This window comes from Mixophyes fleayi, chromosome 1 (assembly GCF_038048845.1).
Source record: "Mixophyes fleayi isolate aMixFle1 chromosome 1, aMixFle1.hap1, whole genome shotgun sequence".
Classification (NCBI taxonomy): domain Eukaryota; kingdom Metazoa; phylum Chordata; class Amphibia; order Anura; family Limnodynastidae; genus Mixophyes; species Mixophyes fleayi.
In genome coordinates this window covers 378,488,043-378,500,729 of record NC_134402.1, presented here as the reverse complement: position 1 = coordinate 378,500,729, position 12,687 = coordinate 378,488,043, and the positions used below count along the sequence as shown (strand labels likewise).

The 12,687-nt window shown below is 36.3% G+C and overlaps 1 protein-coding gene across 4 annotated transcripts in view; it reads right to left on the bottom strand.

Annotated features, from left to right (window-relative positions):
• The window catches only part of SEMA6A (semaphorin 6A), a 156,520-nt gene that overhangs the window by 56,617 nt on the left and 87,216 nt on the right, over nucleotides 1-12,687 (bottom strand). For 2 of the 4 annotated variants that reach the window (XM_075179421.1, XM_075179394.1), the window contains exons 14-19: nucleotides 11,973-12,113; nucleotides 11,706-11,786; nucleotides 9,399-9,457; nucleotides 9,058-9,078; nucleotides 8,836-8,883; nucleotides 3,452-3,592 (exon numbers count right to left, since the gene is read on the bottom strand). In XM_075179421.1, coding sequence (XP_075035522.1) covers nucleotides 3,452-3,592; nucleotides 8,836-8,883; nucleotides 9,058-9,078; nucleotides 9,399-9,457; nucleotides 11,706-11,786; nucleotides 11,973-12,113 — 491 coding nt within the window. The remainder of the gene's footprint in view (nucleotides 1-3,451; nucleotides 3,593-8,835; nucleotides 8,884-9,057; nucleotides 9,079-9,398; nucleotides 9,458-11,705; nucleotides 11,787-11,972; nucleotides 12,114-12,687) is intronic. The other 2 variants (XM_075179402.1, XM_075179412.1) reach the window with 2 other exon arrangements.

Genomic DNA, 12,687 nt, shown 5'->3' with positions numbered 1-12,687 from the left:
TTTTCTTCCCACTGCATTCAACAGCAGCTTTTGACATCTAGAGGTTCTGTTAGTATATATATTACACATACAAAGCATTATGTCATTTCTAATATGGTAAAGCCTTGGAATATGTCACAAAGAGAGACTCATTGTTTTCTTTAAATTTGACTTAAAAGGACAGTAACACCTTAAAATAAAATAGATCATACGTTCCTAGTCCATATTTGTGAAAAGCTCTTTGGTTTATTTCTCCAGGCATAAAGATTGTGTTCCCATGGATGTGTTAATACTGATTATTCTGTATTTAATGCAAGTTTGCATCATTACCCCCATTTACACTAAAATGTATTGTCCTTCTTTATTTTTATTATATTCTTCATGACTTCCACTTTGTGCATTTACTCCCTAAATTATATTGAATCTTGTGCACTGTTATTGCTTTTGACTGCAAATTAAGCTGTGATCAATTTTAAAGTGTACTGACGTGTACAAGGATCTTTTCTGGCTTGTAAATATATCCAAATGAAGCAAGGTGAGCGGATGCTAACACTATGGGGTATATTTACTAAACTGCGGGTTTGAAAAAGTGGAGATGTTGCCTATAGCAACCAGTTAGATTATAGCTGTCATTTTGTAGAATGTACTAAATAAATGATAACTAGAATCTGATTGGTTGCTATAGGCAACATCCCCACTTTTTCAAACCCGCAGTTTAGTAAATATATCCCTACGACTCGGTGTGTCCTTAAGGGAGGATGTACTGTATTGTGGCGCATCTACACCCGCCTACTTTATCGTATTAGTCTGTGAGTGTGGAGCATTCAGAGGTTGGGTGCACCCGGAGATAGGTGCTGAATTGCACAGTTTGTTCCAATAAGTCTTGCTCAATTTGGAATAACAGAATGAACATGTTAATACATACAGTCCTAAATTCGGAGCTATTACAGTATTTCATAGTAACCATTTGCCTTATAGTTTCCGCACATTCATTAGAAGAGCAAGGTTTATGCCTTAAGAGTTTCTCCACCAAAGAAAACACTTCAACAAATTGTTGACATGGGGTACGTGCTACAGATCTGCGCATATGAGCCCCATAAATTTTAAGATGTTAGTGTCGCTTTAAGGGAAGGAATCAAGGGGGGAGGCTAAGTACAATGGCAGCAGGAGGAAGGGAGAGGGTTAGTGTAGGAGTTGAGGTTTAGTTCATTTTGCATATGTGAAAAACACACAAGAGTCTATGGAAAATAAAGAAAAACACTGCACAGAAATATAACATACACTGGAGTTGTGATAATCAAAAATTACATTCTTTGTTTAAAAGACAAAAAATGAGCAGCAAGTTCGTTTAATATACTAAACATAGAAAGGCTGCAAGCTGTCAATGGCAAGCAACATTTACACTGCAGATATATATTTTTAACCTGCATGGAAATTTTAACTGTAGTCACAACAACTCCAGAGTATATTTAGCTAATTAAGCAGTGGTGTACAAATGTCACATCCCAATGAGCCAAGCGATTTCAAGGGCCACCTCGTACTTCCTTAATCCCCCAGGTACCTGAGCTTGTGCATATGCTGAACATATGGATGTGACATCATCAAACCACTAGTGTCATTGCAAACCAAGCAGCAAGTGAATTAAGAATTAGTACACAGAAAGGAATTAACCATCAGCGTGAAAATGAAAGAAAACACCTTTCAAAGGAATTACACTGAATAACACAACATAGCACTTTGCAAAACAAAAAGTGAAAACAAAACTGTAGTTTGACACAAATAAAAATCAGCAAAAGTGAAAAAACCAACAAATAAAAAAAACGTAACAAAACATCAAGCTCTTTTTTGATTTTTTTTTTGTGTATAGCAAGATTACTCATTGTCTTTCTGTTTATTGTCATTACTGTTTAATATCATTACCGTATAAGTATACAGAGACAGACAAAGAGTATTAAGTACACAAATGTGATAATGGTAAAACACCCATGCGTAACCTCTGCCACCATTGTGTCTTTTTGTTTAATAGCATATTACTATTTACATGTTGGTGTGTGCGGTGCTTTCAGCTTTGTCAATATGATCATACACAATTCAAATACTGATAATGTAGCTCCACCCTCCCTCCAAAACACGAAAAAATAAACATAAAATACAAATGTTATTCAATTGCATCAGAAAATAGGGGGAAATGTTGTGCGCTAATAAATTTGCAATTTGTCATCAGATTACTTCCGTTTCTTGTATTTAAATAATGCTTTTCCCAAGATAAGAAAAAAATGCTAAAAAAAATGAAATGTATAGTAAAACAATAGAATTATCAGCATGTCCCTGTGATGCTTTTATATTTGCAGTACAAATGTTCTGGTTCAGCACCTCATTCATTAATCAGATCTTCCTTTAACACCCATGAGAAGCGGCTGGGCACAATGTGATATCTATTATTTGCTGAAATCACAGGAGAGAAGCATCAAGATAATGTTAAAATTAGTTCCTTGGATGATTCGGATGAGATAATGGGCTGGTTCAATGTGCCATTTCTTCATGAATAGGTCAGGAATCTTAAAGAGGATCTGTTCCCAATGTTCTATCCTTTCACAACAAATGATTGAATTACTCAATGCATAAGGCATTCCACTTTCTCCATGTGATAATAAGTGAGGGCACTACTTTAATCTGCAGAAGACATGTACATAGAACATTACGTTATGCCGTCGCAGTCAGTGGCTGAGTGTATAAGAAATCACCAGATACGGGTCGTTGATTCTAGGTTACAGGTCAACCTTTCATCCCACAGTCACTTCTTCATTATATAAAGAGGGGCATCTCCATTTTATTCTACCAAGTGTCCTACATGAGCTAATATGTGCAGAAAATAGGTCACACAGGCAGGAGGCTGTTAAACAAGTATTCATAACAGTAACAAAAACAACCAAAAAACTGGTAGTCATTATCTCCTTAAACTGTCAGCTATTATCTCCTATTACAGGTAATAGAGGAGCAGGTGTAATACATTAGTGTACAGTCATAAAACAATTTCAGTCTAATATTGTTATAGTCTCGCCCAAATAGCTTCCAGATTTAACTCTTAAAACATTTTCAGTGGAAACTGGCTGTCAGAAGATAATAGGAAATGGAAAAGGACTGGAACAGACAGTTATTTCTACAATTATGATGTCATTTAGTCTAGGTTTAGAATAGAAAAGATAATATTTGTAAAACATTGGATGTGTTTTGGCATTATTTGGCTTTGTGTGGCTTAAATTAGGAAAAAAATGATATACAAGAAAAAAAAATGTAAAAGAAATCCAAACACCGTAGATTAATATATATTTCTACAGAGTGCTTATTGGAGGACCGCTCAGTTTCTCCATCATATTGAATTGATCCAGCTGAAAGCACCCACACCATGTAATTTACCTCCATCCCCGTTTGACCTCTGATCATATATCAAAAATGTCTTCCAAGGCCTTACCCTTTTTGTCCTGGTGATTATGGAAGGAGTCTGCCACATGGGGGTCTGTGTTCTCAGAAGAGCCAAAGGTGTCCTTCCAATCCAGCATAGTACCCCTATCGTAACTCTCGTGCCCTCTTGAGTGGGAGGTTGTACTGGGATCTAAGGAATTTGAGGGTTCAGGTTTAGCAGATAAATTGTTAGCAAAAATGTTAGATTCTCTTTCTAGGGTATGATCGGTGTTTTAGAACAACGTCTACACAAAACAGACATATCTTCAATATAACAATAATGACAGGAATCTCTACAGAACACTTATTTAAGTTGCTTTCAGGAATGCTTTTTATCATCCATATACTGACCTGTTCCAAGGTAAGAATTTGTGGTATGCTTGTGAAACATGTTCTACATTTGTGAAAACCAAATTAATAATGAATTTAAGTTCCAATGCGTCTCTGGACAATAATTCCAGGGCATTTTACTGCTTTCTAATTTGCAAAGTATGAAATATTATAAGCCTTTAACAATAAATAAAGTAGTTAGATAATATTCCCTCTTGGTATTTTGTTTTCCATGTCATCCTTCCAAGTATCATTTTTGAGGTTTCTCACAAGGATCACTGCCATATTAAGTAATGTTATTTACAAAATCTGAGATGGATGATGCCTTGTGTACTCAATAAACAAATGAAAACACTAAAGATGGCTTATTTAGTGATTTAAGTCACTAATGTTTCATAGTAATTGGCTGTGAGGAAATGGATGAAAAAGGTCCTGTACTGTAAATACTTCACTTTTTTATGATTTACAGAACTATCTGTAATATATTATTCTTGATAATCATCATCGTTTGTAATTTGCACAGTATTTTAGTGGAGCTCTTGCTTATTTGACATGTGCTTTCTCTGGCAGTTTGCATTCATATTGTTCAATGAGCACATTTTACAGTGAATCTGAAAAATGATTAATAGACGGTAGAAGAATGCAGCTTGTCAGAAAACAATAAGGTCATTCATGCACATTACGGGGTGTTTAAAGCACTAAACCTTGTGCAAGGGAGTATTTTTATGGAGAAACCAATTGTTTGATAAAGATCCTCACTACATCAAGAATATCCTGCAAGATCATGGTCTAGTCAAGTGAATGTTTGTGATAAATGTTACATTTAAAGAATTCGTGAACCTGGTCCCCAAGACAACAACATAAATAAACGAGCACACGGTGCTCAGTAGAAAGATGGCTGACTTTTTGGTGTATATATGAATGACCTATGTTACAGAATTTTTGCTAATTCAAATGCTGATCTATGCAAGAAAGCGTAAATTAACGGTGCATCTTTTAAGTGCAGATATTACTGTTTGTTTTATTTTTTTATTTGCTTAACGACTGATACCATCTTGATACATAGGTATTTTATACATGATTAATAAGCTGTTTATAAATGTTTTTCCATATTTAATGTCCTTTGAAATTGCGTAGAGGATTCTATTCAAGTCCTTCATATCCATTGAAAATGAAAGCTTTTTGTTCACAGCTACAATTTAGCCCTCTGTATAATTGCTGTTTTTATTCTGTTCATTACAATATTTCAAACTAAAAAAGGGAGCATCTTCCTTGAAAAAAAATATTTTAAAATAAATGAATAAATCAATACATCCCGCAAACAAGACTGTGTTTGTTCAGACTATTGTGCTTTCAAGCGTCTGTCAGTAATGTTCTAAGAAGAGTCAATAAAATTCAAATCTTGCTACAAAGAGTATTTAAGACAAATGCTACACTGTTTGACCCACTTGTGTTGTAGATGTTTTAACAGGTAACAAAGCAACACCCTTTCATTTATCCACAGTGAGTCTTTGTCATGGAACTGAACACAGAATAAACAGTACTGCTTGTATCTGAAAGACTATTGTGTTGGGCGAAGAATGATGAGCAACAATGGAGCGCTGCATGATACTGACTGTGTTTGGTCATTTGAGGACAACACAAGGCCAGTAGTACCAGCTTGTGTCCCTCATTACCTTTGCTGTCAATTATATACAAAATACAATGGGCTCTGGTCTTAAATAGCATTGTTTAAGACATGGAAAGTTTTCCATATCTTGATAGAAAGATTACATAATAAATTATCAGTTGAACAAGAGTCGCTACTCCAATGAAATCTCTCAGGTTTGGCTTATCTGGGATACTAAGAGACAACAGTGGTATTTTAAAATATCCCATCAAGGGACTGGAAATGTTTCCTTATATACTTTTTTATGATATTTACATCACATTTTATTTATCCACATGTTTAAATGCTTAAATGGATGTAATAGAAATAAATAATATATTCCCAATTATAATTTCCTTGGGTCAGTGTTTGATATCACAATAAATCCATGTTATAAATGAAGGATGGGGTTGTTATCATAATTAGATTAAAGCATAATCTATTTGATGATTAGATTGATCATCAAAATCTCAGATAAACCTGTTTAGTGTGATTAGATGCATAATCGCCATAATAACATTTTACGTCGCAGTACCCTAAAGGCTCTATCCCTTAAAATTGAATTGATTTAACTGAGTCTGAAGCTTTTGCAAATATGAAGAGATGTCGGGATGCTGCAGGAGACAGGAGCATGAAGAAAGAGGGAGCGATAATAAAAGAGAAGGACAGAGAGAGCAAGTGAGAAAGAGAGAGCGAAATAGAAAGCGAGAGAGAGAAAGAGCAAGGGAAAGAGTGAAAAAGAAAGAGTGAGTGAAAGAGCAAGGGAAAGAGGAAAGAGATTGAGGAAAGGAGGGAAAAAGCGAGGGAAAGAGAGAGTGAGGAAAGGAATGAGAGGAAGAGCGAGGGAAAGAGAGTGAGTGAGGAAAGGAATGAGGGAAAGAGTGAGGGAAAGAGCAAGAGAAAGAGCAGAGAAAGAAAAGGAAAGAGAAGGAAAAGGAAAGAGTGAGGGAAAGAGCAAGAGAAAGAGGAAAGAGAGATCGAGGAAAGGAGGGAAAACCCAAGGGAAAGAGAGAAGGAAAGAGAGTGAGGAAAGGAATGAGAGAAAGAGCAAGGGAAAGAGAGAAGGAAAAAGAAAGAGTGAGGTAAAGAGTGAGTGAAAGCGCGAGAGAGAAGGAACAAAAGAAAGAAAGAAAGAGCGAGAGAAAGGATGATAGAAAAAAAGAGGCAGATAGACATAGATAAATAGAGAAGATAGATAGACAGAAATGTGGGTCTGTCTGATAAGATCATGCTCAGATTTGATTAGGTATATAAATCTGCTCAGACGATTTGAGATTTGGGCATCTGACGATCCGTTCGAATGACCAGATCACAAGATCTATGACGTGCATTACAGGTTTAGTGTAAACTGATGTTTGCTGGTAACATGTAGACCTCTATGTAGCATCAATTAATTACTAGGGCATTTAGAGATTTTATTTGTAAGCACTGAAATACTTGGATTCTGTTGTTTGAGTCTGTTATTCAAGCTATCACTAAAATGCATTGCAGAATGCAAACAAAAATGTAACGTATGCACTGGCTATGTAGCTGCCATCTCTCCAGCTGTTAGACTACACACCCCAGCATGCATTGTCAAGTCATTAATAGAACTTTTTACAGCTTCTTGTGATATATATTTCAGCAACAGTTTGAAAACTCTATCTGCAATAAACAGTAGTGTGCAAAATAGTTTAGATGCCCAAGATCACAATGGCTACTCTACTGCTTAGCACTACGTTACTGTATCTGAATTCCTACATATGTTTTCCTTTATGCTAATAAAGCTGGAGATATAATATATAATGGTAACTACACCCCTTAAAATATTGAATTGGTGCACACTGGATTTGGCTGCCTTTGTTCTATTTTGACATTTAAATCCTGTGCTGGATCCTACATCGTTTAAAATGAGTTTCCTTTGAGACACTATCTTGAAACATTAAAAATCCATGAACATAAAGTGACATGTAGCTTCCAGGGAGTCTGGTATAAGTACAGGGCTGTTACGCTTTAATTTGATATTCCTAAGAAATGAATATGCCAAAAAGACGCAGATGGAAACACTGGCAGATTTAACTGGATTTGAAGAAAGACATCTAGTCTAGGTGCACTACAGTCAAGACTATGAATGCTAAAATGTTCAAAACATCAGCTATAGAAACCTAATTAGACAGCTAGAGGAATGGATGAGTAGTACTAAAAAGGAAAGGGAATGTTTAGTAACTGGTTCAATTCACCAAAATTGCCTCTTTTCCAACATAAAGACCTAGCGGTATATTTACTAAACGGCGGGTTTGAAAAAGTGGAGATGTTGCCTATAGCAACCAATCATATTCTAGCTAAGAATTATTTAGTGCATTCTACAAAATGAAAGCTAGAATCTGATTGGTTGCTATAGGCAACATCTCCACTTCTTCAAACCCGCAGTTTAGTAAATCTAGCCTCTAGTAACTGAACAGGACAGAGTAAGATCTCACTTTCGAACTGGTCTAGTACATCTACATAAGCTACTTGAATAAGGAACACTAGACATTGCATTGCCTCAGGCAGCTTCTGCCTCTTAGACAAGCAAGTTAACAACTCATACCAAATTGGATTTAATTAGAGGCTTTTAGCATATATGTCTTCACATGCCAAAATAAACCCCTCGCAAACAATAGAGAGCTGTATGAAGTGTACTGAAAGTTCTGTATAAATTTAGGCATGTCATTTATCCACCTACATGCTCAATGGGGAAAAAAAATATAATTTCTATTGTTAATTTGTATCAAAATACTGTCAGGGAAGCAATCTGCAAGGCCATTAACCAAGCATTATCAGATTAAAGGAACTTAATACATTATTAATGTGATATCAATTTATTAGGTTAGTCTGTGGCAATGGATATCAGACTTCCACAACCGTTCCCACTTTAACTTAAGAAATATTTTCCCCTCTGCTTGCAATGTTTCAAGTTTCATATCTTATATCCCCTAATCAGTGAAATAAGAAACTACTACTGGGAGATGCATATTAATATTTCTGCTATAGTGCATTCATATCTTAAAAAGGTGCTAATAGAATTTCAACATAAATTATTCTTAAGGAAGAAGTACTATTGATTTTTCTTTTTTTTTTTAATATGTTAAATTATATTTATACATTTTATTGCATTATAACTAAGCATTTCCTGCTATTTTACCATATGTGTTTATTGTTCTTAAATCATTTTTGAATACAAAGCAAAGCTTTTTACCTGTGTTCTTAAGGAAAGAGCTAGTGGGCGAGCGAACGTGTAGATATTCTGGAATCACACCATGCCTAAAGCATCTGTTTCTTATGAAATGGCAATTTTGGTAAACGCAGAACCACAGTTAGGGAGGAGTACAAAAAAAGCTTCTAAAATGGAAAGTACCACTAGGAGAAGTTGTTTTACAAAACATGTATAAACTGACCATACACTGTGTAATATATTTCCTGATCTGGAGGTGCAGTTGAAAAGTCTATGGAAAAATAGCGGAGGGTAAAATTTGTAACTGGAGTAGCTGAAAGAGGAAATGTGTAAAATAGACAAAGTAATAATAAAATAAAATGTAAAGTATAAAAATATAGAAAAAAAATAAACAATAATATCAGATTCTAAAAAAAGAAATCTGAAAATTCGGCATTTTTCTTACCATTTAGTGCCACAAAAGAATCTGGAAAAGAAACAAAAAAGAAGAAATTGTTACTTCTACCTCTCCGTACAACTTATGGTCTACGAAATTTAACACCTTCCTTATGGTCCACCTTTTCTTCCTGTGATTTTTACCACATCAAAATCAACACTATAAATGCCCTCTACATTTCCCCTTCTGCAAACATAGAGGATCCTTTTCATGTCAACCTCACAATGATAGAACTCTTTCAGCTCAGTTACTGCAAAGTCTTTGCTATTATTGTTGCAGGTAATGTTGACTCTGGGAATTTAGGAGGCTTATTTCACCCAAAGTAAACACAGGACTGATTCTTTGCTTACTTTGGCAGTCGCCTAGGCCGTCTGTATTGCCATGCTCTACGTCTTGCTCAAATGGCACTCTGTGAAGGGGGAAAGAAACACAGGATTAGGAACCCCGGCACACAGGCTTCATGCAGCTGGTGTAAAAACCTCAAAGCTTCATGTGCACAGATTGGACAATATAAAAAAATACAAGTCAAGAAGGGTAAAGACATCAAAAGAAAAACAAAACAAAAATATAGATGCCAGAAGATGTGGTAACCTTGAATTTATCCCATTAATAATAATTGGAAGGTGAGCTACATGCTGTTGCTTATTTGACATCTGTTCTAATATTTTGTTTTAAGTAAAACAAAAACAAACACAGTTAGTTTGATGTCCTGCAATGAAAACAGATTTGTATTTATTTATATAAATGTTTGGCCAAGTTTCTGACAGATTTCTATGTCAGTACTGTGCACCCAGCACAATAGCATACGACCATTTTGAACACCTGAACATTTGCACCAAATGACAAGTCTCAAATTCAAGTCTGATTTGTTGCACAAAGTTCTGATATTTTAAGACTCTGCAAATAGGAACATCCTGTAAACCTGACTGCTTTGAGAATTAGTTAACTGTAAAGGTTCATTCATATGATCATATTTCTCCCAACATTTACATACGCAAAATCTGGACAAAATAAGTCACTCCATTTATCGACTGTAACCTCTCCCCCAATTCACCCAAAACCTCACCCCCAATCCACCCAAATCTACCAACCTTGATCCATCCAAAACCCCACCCCCAACACACCGCCAAACCCCATCTTTGATGAAGTTCCTGTCACTTCCATGTTAGTCCATTAATTGGGACTGCCTTGCCAAAATCAGGCAGTTAGAAGGTATGCATGTGTGATCCATTGCATTCTGATAGGAATGTACATCTCTTCTCTAAAGTATTCTTTTAATACTTTAGAGAAGAAATGACCCCATAGAACACTTAATTTTTTGGCATAGCTCCAAATAGTTACAAATCAAATACTCCACTTACTGCCACACATAGGCAGGGCCGGATTAAGGGAATGGAGGCCCCTGGGCTAAGAGGGCCTCCATTCCCCCGTGAGGCCCCCCCCCCCCGTGATCCGAGCCGCCCCTCCCCCCCCCCCCCCCAACCCGGTGATCCGAGCCGCCCCTCCTCCCCCCGGTGATCCGAGCTGCATCAGTCCCCTTCGTGTGTTAATCTTAACTCCATAACAGGAGTGATACTGGAAGCACAGAAAAATCTGCTATTTAGGACAGAACAGCATGTGTCACCCAAACAGCCCCTTGTACAATAAGAGTTGTGTCTTTGCAGAAGGCTTCCTCCTGTCATCTGTGCCCTGGAATGCTGCTCAGATGTGGGTATATTTTTAGAAAGTGGCTCCATACGTTAGTCAGATGCTTGTGTTCTAACCAGAAACTTTTGCTTTTAATTCAGTCTCCTTAATGAAGACAATATGAAAATGACTTCCTATGGACCAGTGGCTTCTTATTTTTGTTTCCAGTAAACAAACTCAACTTGTACACAACAAATGGTTACGTAGACATGAGGTTATTGCTTACTAAAATATTGACATCAAAACAAACCTAACCCAAAATAACGATTTACTCATTAAACTTTCAGTGGTTTGTGATGTAACAGCCTGTAGTTATCATGAATATTTACAGCTGTTTTAAATGCATTTTCTAAATGTACTTTACAGTGTTCTTTGGACAGACTTCTATAATCTATAGTATAGTTTTACATTTTGTTGTAAACTCAAAGCATTGTATTTAATATAACAATGTAAAGATTAACAAAATTGCTGGTTTTTAACAAAATTTAATGAAACGCTGCTTGGCCGGTGACTAACATGTGATTGCTATTGATTCAGCTTCACAGCACTGATTGTGTAGATGGAAATGGATGCGCCAATCACTTTGCTGTACTTATCAATTGCATATTCCATTTTTTTGCTTAGTGTAACAAGTGGCTGCTCAGAGGAGTTTGATGAATTTAAAGGTCCTATTATATTCTCCCTTATCACCGCTAGCTGGCATGGATGCACCTGCTCCCCAAGGACAACTTCTTCTTGTTAAAGAACTCACTTCGTTAAAATTCTTTGGCAAATCCCTATATTGCGGGATTGAAACATTGGCTCATTGTGTAAAACTGACTGTACATTATTCAGTCTTTTTTTTTTTTTAATTATAATTACCACTGTATCTCAGCAGAGATCCAAAACAAATTCAATTGCATATCCAATTAAAACATTCACTGACATAACAACTGTGGAATAGTTTTATCTGTTGATTTGTGTCAACTTACTTAGTACCAGGTGACAGCTGTGAACATGTTCCCGCTTCTCGCAACCAAACACAGTAAGGGTCTCTGGAAGCGATACAAGTCCTAGACGTAAAGGAGTGAGAGAAGAGAATGAGGATTTCATCTTGTTTAACCCAGTCAGTCACAGAAAGACCATTCTGTATGCTGGTGGATTAGCAGCTGAGCTGCATTAGCATAAGGATATCTCTCATAAATGAGCTACAGTATAATATAGTGTAATATATATTAATATAACAGACCAAGACATACTTTTTGCACTTCATGTGACGTTCGCATCTCGCAAGAGGAACCCAGACGACGCAGGTGGAAAAGGCCACGTAGAGAGCGTTGTTCTGCTTGTCTAGCTGCATCCCAATAATCCTCTTGTCCTCTGCCCCTTCGTAGCTACACCTACACAGAACAACAAGAGGAGGGCATTTTATTAATAATATTAGTGCTTTCTAAAAACAATAGACATTTGCACAAGTCCATGGGGTATATTTACTAAGCTGCGGGTTTGAAAAAGTGGAGATGTTGCCTATAGCAACCAATCAGATTCTAGCTGTCATTTTGTAGAATGCACTAAATAAATGAAAGCTAGAATCTGATTGGTTGCTATAGGCAACATCTCCACTTTTCCAAACCCGCAGTTTAGTAAATCTAGCCCCATGGGTTGAACAAGGATAAAGCCAAGAAAACAATATGCCATTTCCACATAATTTCAGGTATTAGGTGACGTTGTTCTGTTCTCTATATAATATTTTCGATTTTCCCAACACAACTATTATACCAGTTCCCAATGAAGACGAACAAGAGAGAAGGCTATATTTCCACTTTAATTAAAATAATCAACTTGGAAGCTCTCCAGTACAATCTACCACCCTGCCTTTGACAGGCTCAGTTCAACACTATGAAACGGCAGCAATGTGATTAAGAATTTAATCTAGACCAGTCCATGAGGTATATTTATCCGTGATGAGAAATG